Below are 27,249 nucleotides of genomic sequence, written 5' to 3'. Positions count from 1 at the left end.
GTCCTTTTTTATCACAAGCATATGCTATTAATATTGTGTGCCTGCATCTAAAACTAAGCAATGAGACAGTGGTATTTTAAACATACCTTTTTAATGGCTGTATATACTAAACGTGTTACTGTTTTCAACATCTCGTTATATAACCAGATCTAAGATGTTCTTCCAATACGTAGCAGAACGGCAATTGCAGCTACACAGCTTATGGAGCTTTAAACTGTACGCTGCCCACCTATTTCTTGGTGACCAGGGCAGGAAAAAATAAACTTAGAAATCTGAGGGGGCCTATTTTCTTTTGTGATAAGACAAAGGAACTCCCAGGTCACCAGGTGATTTAGCAAGGGAATTGGCTCTTTTCTAGAACCAAAAGCTTGCCAGCATCACATATAGGGAACTTCTGACTCATTCTGTTATCTAAGAACATTACTTACTTACTTAATGTCACCGTTGTGTTCAGTTGCACTGCTTAAAAAATAGATGCTGGACTCCATCTTGACCAGAGTTAAATGTTTGACCTTTTTATTCCCCCTCACAGCACTTAGTATCTTCAGTGAACAGAACTTTCTTTTTGCATTCCTAACAGTGAACAATGGGAGTGCACTTCTGATAGTTAGCGGGAGTACTTATTTTGAGGCTCTTACACTCATTTAAAATAAACTTCTAACTTTGGTTGTTGGGGGAGATGTAACGAATACAGAAAAATGGGTCACTAAAGCCCTACTAGCTAAAACATTCCAGATAGTTATTTAATTGCATAATAAGGTACAGTAGAACTGCAATAAATATACAACTTGACAATGGGCAAGTTTCTAAGTCATTATAATAAACAGAAAATGCAGCAGAAGCTTAGAGTTACTAATTGCTTTTGATTTTTTGTTCATATCTGTAATTGAAATCAGATTCAGGCTCAAGGCAAGAAACACAATTTCTCTTTGAAATGTCCCTGTGGTAATTTCCTCTAACAAGGAACTTATTCTACATTTAACCTTATTCTGCATTCACAAACCTGCAATTGTGTGGTGTGTATAAAAGGTTTGCCTTTAACTCCTCATTAAAGCAACGAAGTTCGATATTAGTGTTCAGTCTGTATCTGTCTACATTATTGTACAGGATTTGTAATACATGAGGCATGTAAAATCAGCCGCTGTCTAGATGCTTACCCTGCTTCATTGATACCTGAGCACACAGTGATGATGTAAAGGTTATTTTATACTAAACTGAATGCCCACAGTTAAGTATTTAACTTCACAAACCTCATCGCAAAACACGTGTTGATAGACATTTAAAGTACAGGACCTCATTACAGTAACTTATGCCTTACAAAGACTCTGAAGTAGAATTTGGCCTGAATTGCAGTTGTTCCTTAATAGCAGTCTCTTGACTCACTTGGGAGAGGGCTTGGATCTATTTCATTTACTAAGGTATTCCAGATCTGCTAATGTGAACAGTCTGCCTTGGGTTTCCCTCTGCCTGTGAGGAAACAATCCACTTTCCTTCCAGGATGATTATTTGTGGAACTTGTTGGGATGCCTTTGATTAGAATAGCTTCATCCTGTCAAAGTTGGGTGGTGGGAATTGTATCTAGCATAGTATGTAATGGTTGTTTAAATCTAAACTGAATAAACAGATTTAACTTAGAACTAGAAAACTGGCCATACCTTTAGGCAGAGTTCACTGGAAGAGATCAATGGAGCAAGAGAAAGAAGATGAGAATGGAAGTTCTTGACTATTTGTTGTTTGTGACTATATCAGCAAGCTTTTGTTTCTTCATAAGCTTCTAAAACTGTAGCTCTTGAGTGAAATATCTTGTCTTAAAAATGGCACCCGTCAGATAATTAAATCAACTTTCCTGAAGGGTTGGGTATTAAACCCGTTCTGGAACAGAAAAGTCTCTGTACCAGAACAAACTCCTTTGACTGAATGCTGCGAACTGCAAGCTCAGTCATCCAAACTGGTTCTTAACCCAGGAAGAGTAGTGTGGGTGAGTTCATGCAGTATCTGTTCCAGAATTAGAGTATTAATGTCTTAAGTTTGAGTTAATGCTTTAATCTGATGACGAATGCAAAACCTTCAATAAAGAGGTGGAGATGGAAATAACTTATTTATAGTTTGTGCAATAAGATGTCTAAAATTCATTCACAGTAAGAAACTAATTTGTTTAAAATGGGGCAGGCCATTCAAGATGGTACTGGATTGTCAGAGCCTAAGGACTAGCCCCACCTCTTGGGCTGCATCATTGGCATCTGCCAGTAATGGCTTGCCTACCCCCGGAATAGGAGGGTTGCTGTGGTAAGTATTGAGCACAGGATTGGCACCTTACCACCCACCCACCCCAAAAAAAAAAAAAAAAAAAAAAGATAGTTGGAAACTCCTTGCCTGCTCTGTGGAACACCACCATCTTGTATTTGGTTGCTAAATACATGGTGGTGTTTTATGTACATATAATCATGGGTGGTTTGGTTTTAGTGGTATGGCTGATGTCTGGGCATGGACAAAGAACCAAAGTGTATGGATATTAACTGCTATTGATCTGACTATGAAAACACTGAAAATAAATGGCTGTACTGGATTTTCAGAATACCCCAATCCCTAATCATTGGTAAAGTATTTGGAAAATAGAACCTAATCTATTCTGAATTCGTGTAAGCTTTTTTAAAGGAAAAAGTAGAAGAGAAATGCACTCTGGAAATGTTACCTCCTACTGTGCACACTCTGTTGGTAGTTCGTATTGTGGTGGTGCCACCTCAGAATTAGGGCTTCATTGAGTTTGGCATTGTCTCACAGGCGGACGTGGTCCCTTCCCTGGGGAGCTCACAGCCTAATGTAACCTGGCCCCAAAATTCTCTCCTGAGTTGGAGAATATGATTTGACCAGAAGGATTAGACTCCTAACATCCCTTGTTGGGCTATTCCCTGAATACTCTGTGGAAGGAATAGTGCTGCCTCCTATTTGACTTGAAAATTAAACCTGCCAAAATTGAATATTAGAACTTAGCCAAAACCTATTGGAAGCTGAATTTAAATATAACCTTAATGAGGACACCACCTTAGCTTTTTCCACTCGTAAGTATGAAAGAAGAAAACAACATTTCATTCTACTTCTGAAAAGTTCAAGTGCTCTCTTATCAAGAGGTGTGTATGGGAAATCCCATGCTAGAATTGTGTTCTTTGAAAATGGCAAAATAACTGTGAAGCAGCATATGCTTTGAAAAAAGATCGTGTTTGCATGTCCCTAAGACTAGTCAGAGCATATGCTATAGCTTCTTAAATATTGAGTAATTCTCGGGGGAAACTACTTTTTGAAAAGAAATTCTGAAGAAGTTAGCTTGTCTAACTTTCCATTGACATGAAGCACACTGCATGTAGGGAAGTCAGGATGCCAAGTGAAAAGGAATATGGTTGGGAAAAGCATCCTTATAGCTTAGTACCCATGTTTCAGCAATGGGCAAGAAGCATTCAGATGTACCAAAAAAAAAATCTCACTAAATGACTTGGTCTAGGACTTTTTGTGCTATGCTATTCTGCACTTCATGTAAGTTTTAGTCTATGCTATTCTGGTTAAGCGGGAGCATAGATTCATGTCTAGATTTCTGATGGAAAAAATATTCCATTCTACCATGACTCAAATAAAATAAAATTTCAAATAACTATTGTGCCAAGAATAACACATGTACCTGGTACATTTGTTTTAGCTGTCTAAATGTGGTGTGTAATTGAACACTTTTCCTCAGATCAGCATTAAATACTAATCTTGTTCATAATGTATCACGTACAAAATCTAGAATGCAGAATAGTCTAAACTGAAGTATGAAGGCTAGGGAAGTATATTACGATAAATCTGTGCAGAAGTGTTGTTTGGAGATCTTCCCCTTTGCCATTCCTGCCAGCCTTCTCCAAAGTCATCCGAATCCTGTGCCCTCTCTCCCAGCCAAGGAAGATTGGATTCCACTCTATGTAAAGCAACAGGTGGTGTTCAAAAATTAGCTGTTAAGGATAACTTGCTGGGCTCCCTTTGCCCCTCTCCAGCACTAAGCACACAGCTTGTTCCAATTGGGCAGAAGAGCAAGGGACGCTATCTTCTCAAATAAAATAAGCTGAAGTTGAGAAAGGGCATTCTCAGCAATTTCTCACTAAATGCACTTGATGATAATGCTGAATGACCCAAAATGAGAAGTTGGGAAGATCATATAAGCAACAGCATTTGCCATAAGAAACGATTTCCTATTTATCCTCTTAACTACTGACTGTCCATGTGTGCATACTCTACCAGATTTCTAAACTTTATTGTCTTCTACTCTGGAAATTATCTGTAAGTGAGGAGAAGGGGGCATTGAGGTTCCATGTTTGCCTGTCTGCTCAGTCAATATAAAAATGAGACACTGGCGTTCTCTAACTATAAGCCCTGCAGACTCAATGAGGTGTCCTGAAAGCAAAGCTGGTCTCTTGCTGACTCTTGCATCGTGTGGTAGTAATTCTGCTGTCAGAACAGAATTGCATGAGTCAGCTGAGTCTCTGAGCCACACGGACTCCAGTAGAACAGAAGTAAAATAGTAAAAACTACTTTTGACACCAAAGCAGATGAGAGACTACAGAGAGCAGAATAGTTGAGTAAGAAGGTGGATTTGGTTTCTGTGGCGAGAGAAAGTGTTCTGTTCTTTGGGCTTGTGTTCAAAATGCTATGCCAGTAAAATCAAACTCATGCAACAGATCTTGCTGCATCCAGAAAGCTGAATGCTGTCACAGATTGCCAAAAGGAGAAAATAATTCCCCTACATTAAAATGGCTCTGAAGAATGATCATTGTTATATAATTCCAAAGGCAGGGACAAATTGTAGAAAATATTTTTATACTACCCCTAAAGACTTTTTAACACTTTTTTTTATATAAAAGTCCTATTTCTTAAAAGGATACAAAACTAAAAGCAACAAATGCATTTCATAAAACTTGCTACACCTCTTCTTCCTCTCCCCATCGAACAACTTTATAGCACTTCCATTAAAGTCAATAGGCAGATTCCCATGTCAGTGGAACCAGGATTGGGCCCTTAAGGAAAAGCGAAGTTTGCTTGCCTCTTGGACAGCACATGTTTTTAGTATTAGGTCTGCAAGCAAACCACAAGTTCAAAAGCCCTGAACTGTTTGTTTATAGAAGTAGATAAGTACAGAACTTGTGAACACTAACAATATATCCTTCCAGCTCACACTAATAGGAGATAACCCACACTTCCCTTACTGCTTTATCACTTCAGTAATAAAACTTTAAGTTGTGTTGAGACTATCTAGGATAACTTACCAATTTTTAAAAAACAATTGAGAGCTGAACGGATAAAAGGAAAGAAGGAAAAACCAAATAGTATTTTGTCATGTTCCTGATAATCCTGGAGTTTCTGCTCCCCGATATTCTCTCCAGTGGTTAAAAAAGGCCAATGAAAGTTTAACTATATTTTCTTTATGGTAAATAATTTATATTAAAAGTTTGCATAATATGTTTCTATCTTTCTAGAGATAGAAGTTATAGCTATTTCTATTTAATTAACTGCACAGTTAATCGTATCTAAAGTAGCCAACTCTTCCTGAATTTTGGCACTACTTTTTAGACGATATCACATTATTTAGTTTTATTTCCACCAACATCATCCAGAAATCTGAAACTGAGCTGGGGACCATTTGCTATGGTGGTGTTCCACAACATCATGTCTTCCCCCTTTGGGCATTTTTCTCTTATCAGACATGTTAAGACTTTTAAATTAAGACCTGGAACTTCAGACTAGCATATATAGTTCAAGTGACATGAAAGAGCTGAAGTCTAGTCACCAAGATGCTTTGGTTCTAGTAGAATGAGTGGGGGAGGGGGGGGGGAATAAATGTGAAATGTCTTTCTTTGTCAAATTACATTTTATGGAGAATCTCTAGTTAGCTCTAGAAAAACAAGGCTCTTAAGGGAAACTAACTTCTTTAATTCTGAATGCTTTATCTCTGTTTTTGAACAGAGCTGCTAATTTTCCATTTTTCCTGGCAGCAAATCCTGCCTATTGTACTATAGAAATTGAGCAGGATGTACTGGTAACAAAGCCCTATGTAAAGGTGCTCTGAAATGTTAGCATGCCAAAAGCTACCCATCTGGCCTCTCTTGGGTAGCAAACAAATAGGTTTCATGTAGTTAAGGAAAATCAAATGGCAGGAAAAACTAATAACTTTAATAGTCTTGTGTCGTGTTTTCATGGATACCTTTGCCTCTGTTATAATCTTGTCAGAATTTAAGAGCTCAGACTTGTCATTTCACCATGAAGCAAACTACTCCATAGGCACCATCTATTACACCAACACTTAAGGTTCCATATACAGTCTGAGTAAAGATTCGTTACCGGTTTTACATTTGAACTGAGTTACTTGTTCTCTAGTGAGTGTCAAAGTTTTTTTGTTTTTTAACAGTATTTTTTGTTTTAGAATTACTCTTGTTGCTTCCTTACTGGCTTTTAAAAGGCATTAAGCTTCTTGTTTTGTAGCTCTTGACCTATTTTTTTAGCCCATCCATGATCACAGAATCCTTACTGTGCTGGTTGGACAGGACTTGTGACTTTCTCTGAAGCCAGTGGCCTGTCGAGAATGTTGCCAAACTGAGGCTAAGAGTATGTCTACACTGCAAAAAAAAAAAAAAAAAAAAAAAAAAAAAAAAACCTGCAACAGCGAGTCTCAGAGCTTTGGTCAACTGACTTGGGGTCACACTACAGGGCTAAAATTGACAGTGTAGACATTCTTGCCCGGGCTCACCCCTTTCCCAGAGTGTCAGAGCAGTGCTCCAGCCAGAGTGGGAATGTCTAAATTGCTATTTTTAACCCTGTAGCAAGAGCCTGAGTCACTTGACCCCAGGCTCTGAGACTCGCTCCTATGGGTTTTCTAAAGTACGTAAATATACCCTTAATCTCTCCTTCAGTTCTCCAGGTTTGGTTAATGAGTTTTTCTACATCAAAGATGAAAATGCCTAGCTCCCGAATTCTTCCTCCTGATCTACTGTTTAGAAAGTATAAGTGACCCCGGCCACGGTACATGAAGCAGAACTGCTCACTGAAAGTAGAAGACAAAGGATGGTTTTCAAGTGAGAGTGTAGCTATGAGCTGCTACTTTCCCCACTGCCTACCCAGACAAGAGAGGAGCAGCCCTGCTCCAACTTGGAATGTCTGCATATTATGTCCCAAACTTTATTGGGCTGAAGAGCCCTTCCGGAAAGGAGGAAAGATGAGTACAATGGATATGACTACATAACCCACATAACTAAAGGAGGGGTACTGGAACATGCAGTAAATAAATAAATAACTAACCATGGTGGGATGATTAACTTAAAAAGTTTTAAAATAACCATTAAGAAACTCTTGCATTCTGACATGGTTAGTGGACTTGGCACAGAAGCAGGTAATTGCCCTGACTGTGGACCAAAATATAGAATTTCCTAATGTCTCTTCATAATCTGGAATTATATACTCCACCTTAAACATCCAATTTAATTACTGGCTTTAGAAATGACTGTCTAAACATTAACATGATAGTTGAGACTGCATGTCCTACTGTGTGACTCAAAATATTACAATATTGTAGTATTCCGAAGGAGATGATAATTTTGCCATAGTACTTTTGACTGGTTTCAAACAGGTTGGGGAGACTGTTTCCTATCTTTAACTTTAGAGCAGTGATAGTTAATCTTTATTGCCTTTCAAGATGTTTTGTGTGCCATCATTCGTATATTTACAGGAATTCTGCATCTGTTTGTGATAGTCCTGGTGAAACTGGTATATTTCTTATGGATGTTCAAAAATACTTGACAAAGAATTATGTTCAGGTTTTTTTTGGCTTTCTAAAACAGCCTTTTAAAATTGTGTAATCCTTCATTTTACTTGAGAACACAGGTAATTGAGAATATGGGTAATTGTGGAACCCTTAGTGGTTATTCAGAAAATGGGAACACTTGCACTCCTCCAGAACAGCTATCAATAAATTGTGTCCTTTGTGCTGTATCCTGCACTTTGCCTTCAGTTCCCAGAATCCTCCTTTTCCCACAGGTCCAAATCTTACTCTTTCAGTGGAGTGTTGCCAATTAATCAGCTATTTTATATCTAAACCGTGTGAACAGATGAGCAATCAAATGACCATTTCTGTTGTGGAAAGCAATGTAACATTTGAGAAGGACCTTGGTGCATGCAGGGCTTCCACTCTGTAATTACAGTCTACTAATCATTTCTAACAGTCTTTTTTTATTCTTACGTAAGCATTATCTTTGTTGTTACAGAATGTCAGGGAATATCCTTAGTTTAAACAGATCTTCTGTTTCCAAGACATATGCCAGTAGGTTCTGTATAGCGGAAGTTCACACAACAGATCCAGTCATAAACCTGGAATGTTTTGGGCCTCCTAGTACATAGGAGGGGCTGGAGAAAGGGCATGCTTTTTCAATTAGTCATAGTTTGGAGAGAGACTTCATTTTACATTCCCAGTATTTAACTGTTTTGTCTACCTTCAATTGAACTCTTAAATTGTAAAACTACCATAGTGTTAGGTAAAAAAGCAAGTCCTCACTCACCTCTCCAGCACCCGAGTTCGTGCGGAGTTGGTATGGGCTCACAATCTGTCAGAGACCAGACACCAATTCGTTGATCAACGGGCTCACACTATCCTTAGCTTGAAAGGCTTCAGAGTAAGTGTGGCAAGTTTATTAGGGGTGAGCATCAATATTTATACACAGAAGTAAACAAAGTGATTAACAGATCATAATGGTCATACATAATCAAACAAGATTTTACAGGATAAAACAGGTTAAAATGTACATTCAGAAAGAGATAAGGGGAGATGGCTACTTAAGGGGAGGGGGGGGTGTCATGAGTAGTTCGCAGGTCAGAGCTTTGATTAAAAGTTCAGAGAGAGACATCAAGTCTGGGTTAAGTTTAAGCTCATCAAAAGTTCAGACTCAACATTCCTCCATTTGTAGCTTTGGGATAACTATTTACCAAAAGCTACACCCCATTTAAAGGAGCCAAGGGCCGCTTGGCAATTTCAGCCTGGGCCAACTCGAAGAGAGTAAGGCCCTTGGCTGAAGTAGGAAAAGAATAAACTGACCCACATGAGTCTATGAGGGAGGGGACACACTGAATACAGCAACACAGTATTATAAGGATTACTATGGCCCCAACAATACCCACCAAGAGTTTTTTAACCCACCCAAATCCAGGCAGCCAATTCCATAAGGCTCCCCACCAATCATAAGGTGGCTGGCCAGAGGAGTAGTTCTTAGCTATTTCCCTTAGATGTTTGGTACGTTGAAAAGTGTCAGAGTAGGTGTCATTTACATAAACACAGCATTCTTCATTTATGAGGGCGCAAGTTCCTCCCTGGGCTGCTAACATTATGTCTAAAGCCATTCGGTTTTGCAAAGCTAACTGGCGCAGCTGGGACATTTCCCCGGCCTGATTCTCAAATAGGGTCGCAGTTTCATTGGTTAAAGATTCTAGTAGTCCCTGTAGACGGATGACACCACCCCTCAAGCTAATGAGACCAGCCCACCGCTGCCACGACAAACCATCACGGATATTAATATCTCTGAAGGTTTCACGGATGTTACGAACGTGGGGAAAATGAGGGGGAGTGAGGGAGATGCGAGAAGGTGGTGTTAGCCATGCCAAATAACATGACCCTGCCCAATCAGGGGAGAGAAAGTAATAAGCTTTGGGCCCGCACACCCAGTATGTTCCATACAATGCGTTTCGGGTATTCCATTTCTCAAAGTAGGAGGTAACCCACCACCCGTTGGACCACTGTTCCCCTGGTAACGCAGAGGGGTCGTTGTGCGAACTGCAGAGGCACAATTTGGTAGTGGTGTTTTCAAAGGGCAGTGTAGTACTGCCTGAGCAGTTGTAGAAGGCAATCGTATGTCCCTTAGCAATTAGTTGGACACCCTCGTGATCTGAGCAGGGCTTCTTAAAAGCTGACTCTGAAGGCTTGCCCACCCATGAAAAAGTTGGATCGGGGTGAGGGATCCACATATGGGATAAGTGGGATGTGCAAGGCTTGAAGCCAAGATTTTTACTAAAGGCGGTGCCATTAAAATACATGTTGCATTTACTTGTTCCCACAAAAGTTGACCCCTTTTCTTTAACAAAACACAGTGATCCTGTCTGATTGGTTACCCTGAGATATCTGTTAATTGGCACTCCTGTTTTGTCCCATGTAAGATTGTGTTGGACTGGATCTTTTACTCTAGCCGGTGGCATCCAACTCATATTAGCAGTGGTCAGGGGAATGGGTGTGAAGGGGAGTCCCTGTTCTGCATTTACTGGAAATTGAGTACATACCCAGCAATTACTTCTATTTCCTAAAATACGAGTTTTAACCTCGTGGGAATATCTAATAAAAGCATTATCTTCATAAGCAGAAAATAAACTAAAAAGGCATAATAAAAAACATACAGTTGTCAGAATAAAAGGTCCTCTCATTTTTGCCGAGTCAATTTAAGTCTGATGTCTGAAAGAGGTAAGCTGGTCCACTGGTCGGAGGCAGTGTCCTCAGTGGTGGCAAGAGCTGCTGGTCCGTCACTGTGGTCCACTACAGCTGGCTTGACGTGGGAGTGGTGGATCCAGGATTTGCGTCCTTCCAGGAACACTGCAGTCTGGGTTGTTAAAAGAACCTGGTGGGGTCCAGTAAACCTCGGCTGGAGGGTGTCGCCATGAATGAACTTTTTGGCCCAGACGAAGTCCCCTGGTTGGAACGGGTGGATCTGTTCTTCCAGCGGCACGGTCTGAGAAAACTGCGAGGCTTTCCAAAGGGTACGGAGGCGAGCCTGTAGGGAGAGAAACTGGCACGCGGTCATATGATCCCCTCCCAATAGTGAAACATCAGCACGTGGTAGCGCCCCGCCTTTGAAAGGGGGGTGTCCATAGAGCAGTTCAAAGGGGGATAATCCCAATACACGGGTTGGGCGAGTACGAAGATGAAACAGGACCAAGGGAAGTACCTGAGGCCACTTTAATCCTGTTTCCTGACAGTATTTAGCCAATGTAAACTTAAGCTCCCTATTCATACGCTCAACTTTCCCGCTAGACTGAGGGTGGTAGGGTGTATGAAAGGAGTGTGAAATGCCCAGTCCTTGTTCTAAACGGCCAAGGACATGACCAGTAAAGTGAGGTCCGCGATCTGAGTCGAGCATGAGAGGGATGCCAAAACGGGGTACAATGTCTCTAAGGAGAATCTTCGCCACTGTGGCAGCAGTACAATTAGCAGTAGGAAAAGCTTCGACCCAGGAAGTCAGAGGGCAAACCAAAACAAGGAGGTGCTTTTTCCCAAAAGCCTTTGGCATATCTGCAAAGTCAATTTGAAGATGTTGAAATGGAGCAGCAGGTGGAGGTCTTCCACCCTTAATTTTGTTAAGAGGCGGAGCAGGTCCATTACGCTGACATGTGCTGCATGCTTTCACTATTGACAGGCAGTAGGGTTGAATGCCTGGAGCATACCAAAAGCGAGCGATGGTGTCCACAAGGGCGTGCGTGCCGTAGTGACCCCCCTTATCATGGTGCCAGCGAACTGCCACGGGGTATGTGGAGCGAGGGAGGCAGGCTCGGCCATCCGGCATAAGCCAGGTCCCTTTGACCAGAGTGGCTCCGAGGCTCTCCCACGACTGTAGTTCAGCAGCGGGTACTGGTACGGGGTACGGTGGAGTAAAGGAGGAGGCTGCAATAGCCAACATGGGCATGGCTAAGGGTAAGACGGCAGCCGTCTTGGCGGAGGCGTCAGCCAGGGCATTCCCACGGGTGACGGGGCTATCATCTTTAGTATGGGCCCGGCAGTGAACTACAGCCAGGACCGAAGGTTCTTGGAGGGCGTCCAAAAGCTTGTGGATGAGGGGGAGGTGCTGAATGGGTTTACCGGCAGCTGTCTGGAAACCTCGAAACTTCCAGAGGTGGATGTGACAATGCACAACTCCAAAAGCATACTTGCTATCAGTAAAAATGGTAACGGTCTTACCAGCGGCCAACTGGCAAGCTCGGGCCAGGGCATAGAGTTCGGCGGCTTGGGCTCCCCAGTTGCCTGGCAGTGAGGCGGCCTCTTGAATGTCCCATTCAGAGGTGACTGCATAACTGGTGAAACGCTTGCCATCAACATAGAAGGAGCTTCCGTCCGAGAAGAGGATGCAATCAGGGTTGTCCAGTGGCACGTCAAACAGGTTGTCCCTTATCTGTAAGATGCTATAAACTACTTCCACACAGTTGTGCTGATCCTGGAGGACTGGCAGGTCAGGAAGCAAGGTAGCTGGATTAAGGGGCCCACACCTTTCAAAAATTAGGTTAGTGTCTTCTAAGAGTTCGGCCTCTAGCTGTTGCTGATGATGGGCCGAAAAGACTTGGGTTGTGCCCCTACGCAGAAGGGCTGACAAGGCATGAGAGGTCCAAACCGTGGTAAAATGACCCAGGGTCAGGCTCTTTGCCTTTGTGATCAGCAGGGCAGCTGCTGCCAGAGTCCAGGTGCAGGATGGGGTTCCCTGAGCGACAGGGTCGATCTGCTGAGAGTAAAAAGCAAGCGGGAAATGGTGGGGCCCGCTCAGCTGGGTAAGGACGCCACTAGCAATTCCGCCCCTCTCGTGGACAAAAAGGTGAAAGGGTTTGCTGTAATTGGGGGGGCGGAGAGACATGGAGGAGGCCACACTGTCCTTGAGTAACTGAAAGGCTTGGATTGTGTCCGGGGACCACTGCAAAGGGTCAGGAGCAAGGTTAGCAGTGAGTCGGTGGAGTGGTTTGCTTAACTCCCCGCAGGACAGCAACCAGGGGCGACAGAAGCCAATTAATCCTAAGAAACCTCGAAGTTGTTTCTTGGTGTTTGGCAGAGGGCAGTTTTGGATAGTCTTTATGCGGACTGGGTCCATTTGTCTTCCCTCTGGGGTTAATAGGAAGCCCAGATATCGGACCTTCTGTGAGACCCACTGAATCTTGTTAGGGTCTACCTTGTGGCCTCTGGTGTGTAGGTATAATAAAAGTGCCTTACCATCGATGCGGAGGGCAGCTTCTTCGCGATTACCTAATAGGATGTCATCTACGTATAGTACTAACGTGGATCCCTGCGGACTGGTGAAGCCTTCCAAGTCGTGGCGGAGGCATTGGCTGAAAATCGTGGGGCTGTCTCTGTAGCCTTGAGGAAGTCGTTGCCAGACATAACTTTGTCCCTCCCAGGTGAAACCAAAGAGATACTGAGAGTATGGGTGCACAGGAATGCTGAAAAAAGCTGATTTTAAATCAATAACAGTGAACCACTTAGCATCCCAGGGGATTTGACTGATGATAGTAGCTGGATCAGGAACTACTGCATGAAGAGGGACCACATACTGATTAACAACCCGTAGATCCTGTACAAAGCGCCAATGAATAGGGTCTCCGTCCTTTTTAGGAGGCTTTTTGACAGGCAGTATAGGGGTGTTACAGGGAGTGCGCTGAGGGCGGACTAGCTTTTGTGCAATGAATCCCTCGATAATGGGGCGGATGCCCTCCCGGGCTTCCAGCGACAGGGGGTATTGAGGGACTGACGGGGGGGTTAAGGAGGGCTTCACTTGAATCCTTACTGGCTCTGCTGAAAGGAGCAGGCCAACATCAGTGTCAGAAATTCCCCAGAGGGTTAAAGGCAAGTCAGTGAGGTCAGGGGAGAGGGGGGGGGGTTCCCAATTACCCTGAGTTGGGGCCGAATCTCCTAACACTGTCATCAATAATCCTACCCCTTCAGGAGTGCAGGTTAAAGTAGCCTCAAGCTTACAGAGTAAATCCCGGCCCATCAAAGGGATCGGACAAGCTGGGGAAAAAAGAAAACGGTGAGAAAAACATTTATCAGCATAAATAACATTTAGAGGCAAAGTGAGTCCCAGAGACTGTGGGTTGCCCTCCACCCCAGTTGCAGTTTTAACCTCAGAGGATAGCCAGGGAGAGGGGGCATGATTTAAAAGAGAGAAAGTAGCTCCAGTATCAATGAGGAAGGAGACAGGCAGTCCCTGGACTGAAAGGGTTAGACGAGGCTCTTTGCTGAGAGGGGAGAAAGTGAGGAAGGAGCCGGCTAAAGACATTAAGGAAATAAGACCATCACATTGTTTGCCTTCGCCCCCGGGGTACCGTCATTGAGGAGGCTGAGTTTGCTGCAGCTGCTGCTGTTGCCCGTAGTTGATCCAGGCCTGGGGAACGGGCTGAGCTGGTAGTGCAGGGGTGTATTCGTCCCTGGTGTAAGTATCTGTGGATGCGACCGGACCCTCTGGGCGTCCCCAGGGGAGGGGTATGCAACCTGCTGCATCTGCTTGATCATTTGCCTAGTAATTATTCCTCCCGAGGTGTGCCCTTCCATTTCCCCCTTATCCCTCTGCAGAGATTCCGACCTGGAGTCCTGCAGATTCCCCTCTGCGCCCTGGAGAGAGTCCCCCTGCGGAGGAATAGGGGCAGGGGCAGTGGGGACCAACTGACGAGTCAAAACACGCCGCGGTTTACACCCTTCATCGAAATAACATGGAGGGGGTTCACTCTCGGGAGAATACCTGACTGCCATAATTTTTAAAGATTTCCACAGCTCTGCTGCTGTGTCCCAACAAAACCAGTAACATAACTGTCCCGGATGGTCTTTTTCGATCTGGCTCCTTACTCCTCTTAAGGCAGCCTGTTCGAAAGAGCCATACGAAGGCCACCTCATCTCCGGGTCGGCCAATACCGCGGTATACCCAGTCCAATTCCTTACACACAGTGTGTACAACTTCCTCCTAGACATTCCTGTCTGTACTGGGAGTTTCCCTTCGTTCCATAACTTATTTACAATCCCCAACGGACTCTCAAGAGGCACACTAGTCCCTTGACCCATGGTGTCTGACAGGAGCCCTCCAACTGGCGTTTACCCTGCTGTCCAGTACACGACCCCTCAATATTGAATTGGCTGGGAGAAATCTCCCGTGGCGCCTGCCAATTCGTATATGAGTGGTCTGACCACTGGACAGAGGCACCGCACCAGAAGGATATCCCGGACGAGCCCCCAAATTGTTAGGTAAAAAAGCAAGTCCTCACTCACCTCTCCAGCACCCGAGTTCGTGCGGAGTTGGTATGGGCTCACAATCTGTCAGAGACCAGACACCAATTCGTTGATCAACGGGCTCACACTATCCTTAGCTTGAAAGGCTTCAGAGTAAGTGTGGCAAGTTTATTAGGGGTGAGCATCAATATTTATACACAGAAGTAAACAAAGTGATTAACAGATCATAATGGTCATGCATAATCAAACAAGATTCTACAGGATAAAACAGGTTAAAATGTACATTCAGAAAGAGATAAGGGGAGATGGCTACTTAAGGGGGGGGGGGTGTCATGAGTAGTTCGCAGGTCAGAGCTTTGATTAAAAGTTCAGAGAGAGACATCAAGTCTGGGTTAAGTTTAAGCTCATCAAAAGTTCAGACTCAACAATAGAAAATGTAGTTTAGGAATTTTAGTTTGAGAAACTAGATTAAAGATCACACTATGTGTATAAATAAGCAGGTACTGCAGGGGGAATTTGTTTTTGAAGTTGCAGATTTGGTTTATTACACTGAACACCTTGGTTAAACCCAGCTAGTCTGAGTTTTTTCCTAGTCGGTACATATTTTCCCTAAAGCATCTGGGAATGCTCTTTGAAAGATTCTTAGTTGCAATTGTTAATCTACTCTAGTAGAACACTGCTTCATTGTCAGATTTATGCCTTGTCATTTCATGGCATGAGTCTGATACAAAGTTAATAGACCTTTTAACATAAGGGGATCAGGCCAGAAAAACACTTGTTTACTGATCTAGGCCCACAAAAAATTGGTTGAAAAACCCCTTCAGATTCTTTTAAGATGTGGTGGTATCAGTAGGCTATGCATTTATTAATCCATGGTGATTTTATCTGCCACTGTTAACGTCTGTCTTCTGGAACAATACTAGCTTACATCCTTAACGAAGCTTACCTTATTTCTATTATCGTAGCGCCTGGGAGACCCAGTCATGGACTCGGACACTGTTGTGCTAGGCGCTGTACAGACACTGAACAAAGACAGTTCCTATCTTTCCAAAGTAGTTTTTACTTCCAAAATAATAAACTTCAAAACTACAAAGTCCTTAATTTTAATATGTAGGACAGGGCCCATATTTTTTTTTTTTTTTGAGGATTGTGTACACACACCAGAATTGCAAATGGAGTTGGGCATGTAATTACATACATGTAGTAACTGCACCTGTTCAATCTGCTTCTGGTTCAGTAAATGTGTTCTTTTTAATCAGAAACAGTGCATATGGCAGAATATGGCTTTTGTACTAAGTGTGTTTTGTTTTTTAAAAAGGATTTCCCTTGGCTTGTAACAAAACCTAGCTGAAGGAAAAATAATGTTCTCCAGCTCTACCATTAAGGTCTTTCAAGTAGAATGTAATTGAAATCTTTCTTATTAATAACCTAAGAGTTGCCCATACGTCAGAGCACTGATCAGTCTAGTACAGTATGTCTTGATTCCTATAAAAAACATCATAAAAGCATCTCTGCAAAATGTTACTATGCATTACGTCTTCCCATAATGTTAAAACTGTGCTGGAGCAAGAGACGTCAGGACACCCACCTCATCACATGGAGGTGCAACAAATGAAGCAACTTTTGTAACTAACCTCTATATGAAGTATACTTTTAGGTCTTTTCAAAATGCAATAGACAATAATACTTTAAGCCTTACCTTGAGCTGCTAAGTGATGGTTAAAAAAGTACGATCCTGTGTGCAACTGCAGTCCATGAATATTGTATCAATCCTTGTAAGCCTAGATATTGACAGTTAGATGTTATGTTGAACTAAAACTGAGTGAATTTGGTGAATAACTTTGTTGGTCAGACCAGGATCATGAACAATTGACAAACACTTCGATTTGAGGCCCAAATCGACACCACCACTACTTGTGCTCTGAACAACCCCAAGCTTTACCAGAGTGTGGTGCCAGTTTGCAGCATTCTAGTTTGGGTCCGGCTTGTAATGTAAAAATAAGCCTCTCTTTAACACTTTGGAGACCTGCTTGTTTCATAAAGCCCACTTCTTCGGATGCATATAGAATGCATATATGCATATATATGTGCATGTGCACGTGTGCATCCGAAGAAGTGGGCTGTAGCCCATGAAAGCTTATGCTCTAATAAATTGGTTCGTCTCTAAGGTGCCACAAGTACTCCTGTTCTTTTTGCGGATACAGACTAACACGGCTGCTACTCTGAAACCTGTCATAATATTTACACTGTTAATATTTTCTACATTCTACAGAGTTGGTTGATTTAAAGTCTAGGCCATCACCATGTGTTAAAGCCAGTGAGTGCTTGGTTTATACTTGATATCTAAAACACGTTTTCACATGTTTGCTAATGTGCTGTCAGATTTTAAAGTCTTGTGTAGACAAGTCCTAGATTATCATGAAGTACATGGCTGCAAAGGATGCTTCCTGGCTAGTTTCACAGAAAAAGAGGGAATTTAGTGCTTAAAGGTGGGATAGTTACTTTAGCTGGAAGAGTTCTTAGCTGAAATGTTGCTAACTATAGTCTGTCTTCAGCATGTGCTTAAAATAGCACTGTATATTGTAGACATATGTATTCCCATTAGTTTTAGAGGAAGCGCTTGAAACCGAAAAGCGACAGACACTTGTCTAGACAGCAACAGGATGTCCTTTGTTTTAGTCATTCAAGTGTTTTTGTTGATATTACTATACATCTGTCACTGTGGCATTTAATTATTCATATAAAATACATTGCATCTAATTTGCTCATTGTCTATACGCCTGTCTAAACTGTGGCATCTTTTGATATAAAAAGCATGCACTCGACGCTCTTTGTCTGGGAGAGTGGATGCATAGTAGCATAAACTTTTATTTCTAGGTGTTACTTTATTTTCAGGCAAAGTAGTGATATCTCTGTATTAGATAAAAGGATATATCTTTTCTATATACTTAGGGTAAAATCATGTGTATTCATTAGTATATAGGTCCTACAAAACTAGGGCTAAATTCTGCCTATATTTGCCCCTCATTGAACCCTATTTCCAACCACATACACCCCCCCCCTTTTGTGTGTGTGTGTGTGTGTGTGTGTGTGTGGTACTTCTAAGCTAGTAGCTAACAAGTTGTATTGTTTAGTTTTGCACAAATGTTGGGTGAAAGGGTGTCTTCTCTCATCCAGTGTATCCAGCAACATAGTTGCTTGTTAGTGGTATTCATTGCTGAAAGAGTGTAACCGCATTCCTGTTGCAAACCTGCTCATCTAGGAAAATGTGTACATCTACCTCTAAATACATTTCTATAAAATCTCTAACAAGCTGATGTAAATCTATGGCTGTATTAGATGTTTGTTCCCTCTTACATGATTCACTGCTGTTAAAGAACCGAACATGAATATTTTAAATTAAATCTTCACTAATTCCTGAAGCAGATGGCAAAAAAAAAAAAAGTAACGTACATCCCATGATGCTGGGTTTTGGATGTAAAATCTGGACTGGACCAGACAATCCATAAAATGCCGAGGAAGCATGGTTATCGATGACAGCTCAGCCCTCTGTTCCACTTCCTTGTGACTGTTCAGTAATAGGAAGTAGCTGGAAGACTTAGCCTTATAATAAAGATTGTACAGTTGCTTCATGGTTTGCCTACAGTGATGAACAGCTGCTGTATTTAGTATATCCCCTTTGGTTCCAGTTAATAACTCTCCTGTTTTATTTTCCAGTATTCTACTACGCATCAATATTACAAAGCCCAGACTACCCCTGTCAGCGACTCAGTCTGTTCCATGTAAATTCAGTCTCTTGATGGCTGAATCTGATTTGCTCATGCAAGAGGCATCATTCTGTATCTCTGAAATCCAGTGATTGGCTTTCTTTTAAGTCAGTCTTGGCTTAAGGGCTCACTGCTGCTCCCAGTAAAATAAATGTCAAAGTTCTAACTGACTTCAGGGGATGTAGGTTCAAAGCCTTAAATTGTTCATGTTTTGTCTTTTAACAGACTTGTGCTGTGCACAGAGGGACTTGGATGAGATGTGTATATGAAGATTATTTTTAGCCAATTGCTTTGAATCACTGCATGGACTAAAGGTCCCGTCGGCAGCCTTGTAAAAAGCATACTGATTATAATGAGAGAACACTCTTATCGGAGCCTCTGATCAATTGTTTTGGTTTCTAAATATTTTATCTTAGTGGACAGAACTGCTTAAAGTGAGAGAAGATGATCCAGGGAGACTTGCGAATCTTACCCAGTCCTGTGGAAGTTCTGGGTGATCAGCTATCTGGCTCGTTTTTATGAGAAATGTATGTTCAACTAGTTGCCAGATTCGCTCCAGAGCAGACACAGGAAGTTATGAGTGCAATGAGAAACTTTTATCCTGATGCACAGAGACCTTAAAACAGTGTAGGCCTGAAGGTAACTTGCAAGGTGCCTATTCTGGATATTCATACTTTTGACAGCAAAAAGTTAATTTTTTCAAGTTGTTTATGGCAATGTGAGATTCTGCTTTGCTTATGTAACTTCAGAAAGGAGTTTTCCGAGCGACAGTAAACCTTTCCCTTTTAATTCTTATCTCTGTCTATCTAATTAATAGAAAGGTCTCTTAAATTAGCAGTGCACTGTGCTTTGGTATGTCAGAATTCTTTTGACTTTTTTTTAGGTCTGAGTTTCAAATCATGCATTTCCATAAGAAATCTACAGTAGTCTACATAACATTGTTCCCTCAGTGACACACTGTGGTCCTGTATGCTTTTACTAAGTCTGCTAGCTCAACAATGTAATTGCTTCAACAAGGGGAATTACACAAAAATGAGGAAGCTGGTTAAATGGAAATTAAAAGGGTCAGAAGGGTGAAATGCCTGCAAGCTGCATGTAAACTATTAAAAACACCACAGCAGAGGCTCAAGTTAAAATTATACCCCACATTTAAAAAAAAAAGACACAAATGCTATGAGAAACAGCAGAGTAAAAAAAAGGTGGTTAGAGGCTAAAAGACCACTTCTATAAATTGGAAGTCAAATCCTACTGAGGAAAATAGAAAGGAGCATAAACTCTGGCAAGTAAAGTGTAAAAGTGTAATTACACATACCAAAAAAAATATTTGAGGAGCAATGGCAAAAGACACACAAACTAACAGCAAATATTTTTTAAAGTACCATTAGAAGCAGGAAGCCTGCCAAAGAATCAGTGGGGCCACTGGACAATTTAGCAGCACTCAAGAAAGACAAGGCCATTGCAGAGATGCTAGAATTCTTTGCACTGGTTTTCACTTCAGAGGATTCCAACACTCAAGCCATTCTTTTTTAGTGACAAATCTGAACTGTCCCAGATTGAGGTGTTAATAAAGGTGGTTTGGGAGAAAATTGATAAAATAAACATAAGTCACCAGGAAGGAACTCAGTTCTGCAATTTCATTTTTAACAACTGTGATATGTAACCTATCTCTTAAATCAGCCTCTGTACTCCAGGTAAGTGGAGGATAGCTAATGAATTGCCAATTTAAAAAAAAAGGCTTCTGGGGCTATCCTGGCAGTTACAGCCAGTAAGCCTAACTTCACTACCAAGCAAATTGGTTGAAACTATAGTAAAGAACAGAATTATCAACACAGAGATGAACGTGATATGGTGGGGAAGAGTCTACATGGCCTTTGTATAGGAAAATCATGCCTCACTAATCTATTGGAATTCTTTGAGGAAGTCATCAAACGTGGTGAAGGGTGATCCAGTAGGTGTAGTATACTTGGATTTTCAGAAAGCCTTTGACGAAGTCCAACACCAAAGGCTCTTAATAAAAATAAGCAGTCATGGGATGAGAGGGACGGTCCTCTCACGGATCAGTAACTGGTTAAAAGGTACAAAACCAAAGGTAGGAATAAATTGTCAGCTTTCACAGTGGAGCGATGCCAATAGCAGGATCCCCCAAGGGTCTGTACTGGGACCTGTGCAGTTCAACATATTCTTACATGATCTTGAAAACTGAGTGAAGAGTGAGGTAGGAAAACTTGCAGATTATACAAAATTACTCAAAGTTAAGACCAAAGCTGACTGCAAAGAGTTACAAAGGGTCTTATTAAACTGGGTGACTGGGCAACAAAATGGCAGATGAAATTCAATTATGGTGAATGCAAAGTAATGCACATTGAAAAACAAAATCTCAACTACACATACAAATGGACGGGTGTCTAAATTGTTTCCACTCTGAAAAAATCTCAATGTGCAGCAGCAATTAAAGCTAACAATGTTAGAAACCGTTAGGAAGGGGATAGATAAGATGGAAAATATTATAAAGCTACTATATAAATCCATGGTACACCCACACCTTGCATACTGCATGCAGTTCTGGTCTCCCCGTCTCAATAAAGATATATTAGAATTGGCAAAAGTACAGAGAAGGGCAGCAAAAATGATTAAGTGTATGGAACAGCTTCCATATGAAGAAGGATTACAAAGACTGGGACTGTTGATCTTAAGAAAGAGATGACTAAGAGCAGATATGATAGAAGTCTAAAATCATGAATGGTGTGGAGAAAGCAAATAAGGAAGTATTTACTCCTTCACATAATGCAAACAGGTCACCCAATGAAATTAACAGGCAGCAGGCTTAAAACAAACATAAGGAAGTATTTCTTCACGCAATGCAGTCAGCCTGTGGAACTGATTGCCAAGGGATGTTCTGAAGGCCAAAAGTATAACTGGTTTCAAAAGAGAATTACCTAAGTTCATGGAGGGTAGGTCTGTCAGTGCCTATTAGCCAAAATGGTCAGAGATGCAACCCCATTCTCTGGGTGTCCCTGAACCTCTGACAACCAGAAGCTGGGACTAGATGACAGGGGATGGATCACTCAGTAATTGCTCTGTTCTGTTCATTCCCTCTGAAGCATCTGGCACCAGCCACTGTCAGACCTGGGCTAGATGGACTATTTGTCTGACCTAGTAAGGCCACTCTTATGTTCTTTAGTGTTCATGCTTGGAATGCAAGTACAGTCAACCCATTTATAAGAACATCTGTTTTAAGAGTACTCCAGTTAAAGGAACACATTTCTTACACTACAGATTTCTCCCTTACAGTTTCCATTGGGATTTTTCATCTGTGATTATCTGATCCTAGGCTTTTATTACCAGTTTATCATTCACTACTAGGAAGTGATAATTATATCAAGCAGAGCTGTCATGCTTTATTTACAAGGAAAATAATGTTTAGATCTCATTATATTTAACTTTGCCAGAATGATCATTTTGCTGTAGCCTTTGCACATTTCATTGCCACTATAATGTATTTAAGTGTTGGTGTCTGTCTGGTAGTTTTGAGCATTATCATATAATAAATATTTTACAATTAATGCTTTATGGATCACTGATAGCCCAAGGCAGGTAACTGGTCATGAAATTGAAATTAAATACCTTTCAAAGTTTGACACATGTTAACTGATACATTCTCCATGTGATCAAAATCCCTCACAAGAGATTAAAGGAATTATAGGGGAGAGGTAAAGCAATGCATTGGATTACAAACTAGCTTGGACAGACCAGGGGAAGAACAAATACATTTTTAGTACTGCAAAACCTTAATATTGGGGGGCACCATGGGCCTGTATTGAAACCAGTGTTTAAAAAGGATTAACAGTGAAGTAAAATGTAGGTGACAGACTAGGCTGGGTACAACTATAGAAGACGGAGGAACTTCAGAGGGGCCTAACAATGCTAGGTGAAAAGAGCAGCATTATAGAGCAGGTTAGGCAAACACCTGTCAGGCATGGTCTAGATGAGTCCTGACGTGAGTGCAGGGGACTGGACTAGATGACTTCTTGAGGTCCCTTCCAGTCCTGATTCTATAGCAAATGAGATTGTTGACAAATATATGGTAACATGCACTAGAAGAGATGATTTGAACTACATGTACACGATGCTGGGATCTAAATTAACTATGACCATTCAGGAAAGAAATCTAGATGTCATTGTGGACAGCTCAGTGAAAGTATCTGTTCAATGCGCAGCAGCTGTTAAAAGTTAATGCGTAAGGATTGGTTTAGAAAATAATACTGAACACTTCATAGTGCTGTTATATAAATCTGTGATAAGCCTTCACCTAGAATACCGTTCATTTATAGTACCCTATCTCAAATACAGCAGCAAAAGAAGGGGCCCAGAGAAGGATAGCAAAAATGAAGCATTGAGAGACTGGAATAGAAGGGACTGTTCGGGGAGGAGATGAATAACAGGGGAAATGGTACAAAATAACAAGTAGTATAAAGAAAGTAAATTGGGCGCTTCATTTACCTCTTCTCAGAATACAACAACAATAGCCGTGAACAAAACTGAAAAGCAGCCAATTTTAAAATTGACAATTGTTTTTATACGAGTCAGTAGTGGCAACTCACTGCCACAAAATATCATTCAGACTAAGATTTAGTAGGTTTCAAAAAAGGGCAAGACCCATATGGAGAGAAGAGTCAGTTCTGTTACATAGGGGTTTTATAAAGAGAATTAGACCCTCCTGCTTCAGAGCATTAGCCAACTACTGACATGAGTTCTCTCATGCGCAGGTTATACTGTAATTGTCTACCAGCAGTGTTTTTTGCACCTTCATCTGAATATCTGGTAATGGCCACTGTGGCTTTGACAAGACTAGAAATTGGAAGTTGTTAGCTTAACATATGTTGACGCCCTAATGTGGACAAGTCTTTTAATGGGTTGGCTAACACCTGACAAGGCCGGTCAGACAGGGTATTTGACTGAGTGGACCACTGGTTTATCTGGCAATTTCTGTGTTAAGTTAGGGAGGAATTAAAAACAGAGTGGCGCGTGCTCCGAGCAGGAATCAATAAGACAATAAACATGGAGCTCCATGATGTTTCTGTAATCGTTTTTTGGAGCAGAAGTGCTCGTTAAAATTACCCTTGGAACTTAGTTTCACTCTTGCTTGTCTTCTGGCTAAGTACTGAGGGATTCCAGTTTGTTACATGTTTCTTGCATTAGAATTACTCTTGTTTTTAGGCAGGTAATATACAGAAATGATAGCTATGGATGCTTCTAAATGTGAAGAGCATAAACATAATTTTTGGAAACTTGCTGTTATATTTGTCTGAGCTAAGTGATGACAAGCATGACAGAGTGCCTTAGTGGGTTCGGCTTGCAACTTTAGGAATGTGCGGCTTTCCTTGTTAATCTCGCTAATTTGTGGTGCTAGACAAGTGGTGATCTGCAATTTGCACGTAGTATGGTACAGGCCACATTGACAGTGTGCTGTGTATCATAACAATGTTCATAAGCTTGTCGCAGGATGGTATTTTTTAGAATGGGAGAACTTTTTCATAAGAGATCAATTCTTAGCACTGAATATTTTTCCTGTTAATGTACTGCAAGTTTTTTTACCCCTGACTTAAAATCTTTTTAGGTGCAAATTATTCTAATTCAAGGCTTAAATTTCTGCTGGTATTTTTTCCTTTCAGAGCTGAGAAAACTGAAGTCCTCAGTGAAGATCTATTACAGGTACTGTAACTCAGTTAATGTGCTGCCTTTAAATGCTTTATTATCAAGAACTAAGCAAGCTTCTGACTTCATAGACTGCTGTTTGTGGAAACAAATCACAAGATTACAAGGACAGAAGTTAGGGGGCTGCAGCTCTGTTTCCTCAGACTGGGCAATTTATGATATAGCTTAAGGAGAAGCGAAACTGTCAAGCCACGTGAGACAAAAGGGGATTTGAAAGTTGAAGTGCACTAAAAAAGCAAGTCCTAGATTAGAAGCAAAGAAATTGTAGCTTTGTATTAAGTAAACTCGTTCACTGTATAAAAACCATTCTTTACAAGAATATAATTGCTTTTCTTGTTGACTTTCTCTGGCTGTTTCTAGCTTGGGAGAACATTACTGTTTGGCAAGGCCTCTTCCTGTCCCCTTGTTCCTCTGTTTCTTCCTGAAGGAGTTAATTTATATGGGTTTCAGAAACTGCAATAAATGCAGAGATCCAAAGATTATTCTGAATAAGTCCATGTTCTGTTTATTTCTTGCAGTTTACACAGTAAGTGCTGTCCTAGCTGTCATGCAGATAGCAATTGTGATACTTTGAGTTGTAATGGACATTTTTTGCAAGTCTCTAATCTTTTTTTTAAAGTTGTACTATCTACTTAAACATAGCATTTGTCCCTGAATTTTTAGATACTGTTTTTACAGTGACTACCGATGACAGGTATAATTGACAGATAAATGGAAGTTTTCTTTTCACCTTTATTCATTCATTCGCTAGCTCTTAATCAGTTTCTTCTGTATGTGTAGGTCTTTTGCACAGCAATTAGGGGAAGAAACCTTTTTTTTTTACGAACAATGTGATTGCTTAAACCACAAAGGTTGGCTGGGGAACTCGGGTACAATAATAGCCCCAAACCAATTCAAACTTAGTTACATAACTAGGTTCCAAGTTGACAGTGTCTTTCTAATATGATTAAATTTCCAAAAGACTCGCATTTGAGGCTGAAATTTTCCATGCTTGGTCTCTGCAAAGAAGCTCCTTTTTTCAAAATTTGAGATTCTCTTCAGCAGTTGAAGTTACAAGAGTGAAAAATTAATTTATATTTAAAAAAATTTAAATGTTGATGTTGGAGGTGTATTTATAACTACCTCCGGTAATCTTGAAACAAGCTAACTTGACATAGTCCAGCTTTCTCCTGGACTAGAGGGTTTACTTTATCTTTGGATCAGAAATATCCAACAGTTTTTGGCAAGATTTCTGAGAAAATATCTGAAGTAAAGCTTAAAAAAATCTAGCTATATTAAGGACTTTAAAATATGCCATGAGAGAGCTTGCAGGGCTCATCTGTTGTCTTAGTTAGAAGGCAGAATATGAATATGAAATAAAGACAAACTCTTTGTCACTTGTTGCCAAAAAATTTTGCAAGCAGTTTTCCCAGGCTCAGAAACCAGACTGGTTAGACCCAGATGGAAGAGTTTGCTCGTTCTTGGGGAAAACGCTTGTCTGACTAAACTGCCTACGCATTTGGTAGTGATCATCTTATAAACAGGCTTTCAACTTTATGTTTAACTCATAAGTTTTGGCTTTGGTACATTTTGAAATAGTTGTTTTAATTTGCTGAGTGCAATATTCATCTTCAAATATGCCTTGATTAAATTTAGTGCCTTTCCAAATCAGGCAGGGACTACCCTTCAACAGTATTAGAAATGTTAATATGTGTCTGTAGTGCATACTCCGTACAGTTAGCACAATGATGTCCAACCAATTGTGTATCTTCTTTTCTTGAGGCAAGGTTGGAAGCATCTGTGTTTGAACCTTGACTGAAAAAATGCTACTTTCTAATCTACACTCTAGATATCTAAACAAAGTTACAATCAGTGTCAGCAGCAAAGATGAGTCTTTCAGTAGCTTCGTTGACCTGGAGGAGGGTAGGAAGAACTACCATATCTGTTCCCCCTTTATATGTCTAGGACAGTCAGATCCACTTGTCCAGTTGCTGACACAGTAGTTACTGTAGCAAGCACTGTGACATAGAATTGAGGATTATATTCTTCTGCAGAACAAAATACTGCTTCATGCTTTTGTTGCCTGCTCTTTTTGTGATAATGGTTTCTAATCATGCTGGAATTCTTAAGCAAAGATGTGATTAACTCAGTCAGTAAGATTTTTAGGTGATCAATTTATATTGAAGATTTAGTGACCATTAATAAAAATGTGGTAATATCTTCAGTAGATACCCATGACTTCTTATAACATTGAGATCTCGGAACCATCTTAAAACATCAAGAAAGCAAGCACTGGTATAATAAGCTTCATCTTAGGAGGCACAGCAGAAATGAAGCAGTCAAGCACATATTTCTGCTACATGCTATGAAAACCAACTATTGAAACACGGCCGTCCCGGCCACCCAGTGTCCTTGGGGAGCACGGAGTACTCTGTCTCAGAAGAGTGGAATTGTTTTCGGGAAGAATCGATTTTAATGGCAGTGTTCACAAATAGAAAGCAATGGTGTACATAATTTCAGTGCAGCATTTTACAATGGCTGTTTACATCTTGGCTTATTAAAGTAAAAAGCCTCCTTTTATCAAGATTACTACATAGCTAAATGTGAGTCTTTCAGGCCAGCAAGCTGGTTTCGAGTTTAAATGGCCATAGATGCCAAGCAAACAGTACGTGAAAGCTTTTAGCTACCTTAAAGAGGGGTAACGTGAAAGGAAATCCATTACTGGAAAAAGCTTCATCAGGGCTTTGAGTGTAGGACAGTTCTCAAAATGGA

General features: G+C 41.0%; 1 protein-coding gene across 21 annotated transcripts in view; it reads left to right on the top strand.

Annotated features, from left to right (window-relative positions):
- ARHGAP17 (Rho GTPase activating protein 17) overlaps positions 1-27,249 on the top strand; it is a 73,858-nt gene that overhangs the window by 17,693 nt on the left and 28,916 nt on the right. For all 21 annotated transcript variants that reach the window (XR_010591226.1, XR_010591225.1, XR_010591227.1 and 18 more), the window contains one exon: positions 24,456-24,495. Coding sequence is in view for 8 of the 21 variants with exons in the window: in XM_005288922.5 (XP_005288979.2) it covers positions 24,456-24,495 (40 nt within the window). In the remaining 13 variants the exon portion in view is untranslated. The remainder of the gene's footprint in view (positions 1-24,455; positions 24,496-27,249) is intronic.

This window comes from Chrysemys picta, chromosome 10 (assembly GCF_011386835.1).
Source record: "Chrysemys picta bellii isolate R12L10 chromosome 10, ASM1138683v2, whole genome shotgun sequence".
Classification (NCBI taxonomy): domain Eukaryota; kingdom Metazoa; phylum Chordata; order Testudines; family Emydidae; genus Chrysemys; species Chrysemys picta.
This window is presented reverse-complemented; position numbering and strand designations above follow the sequence as displayed.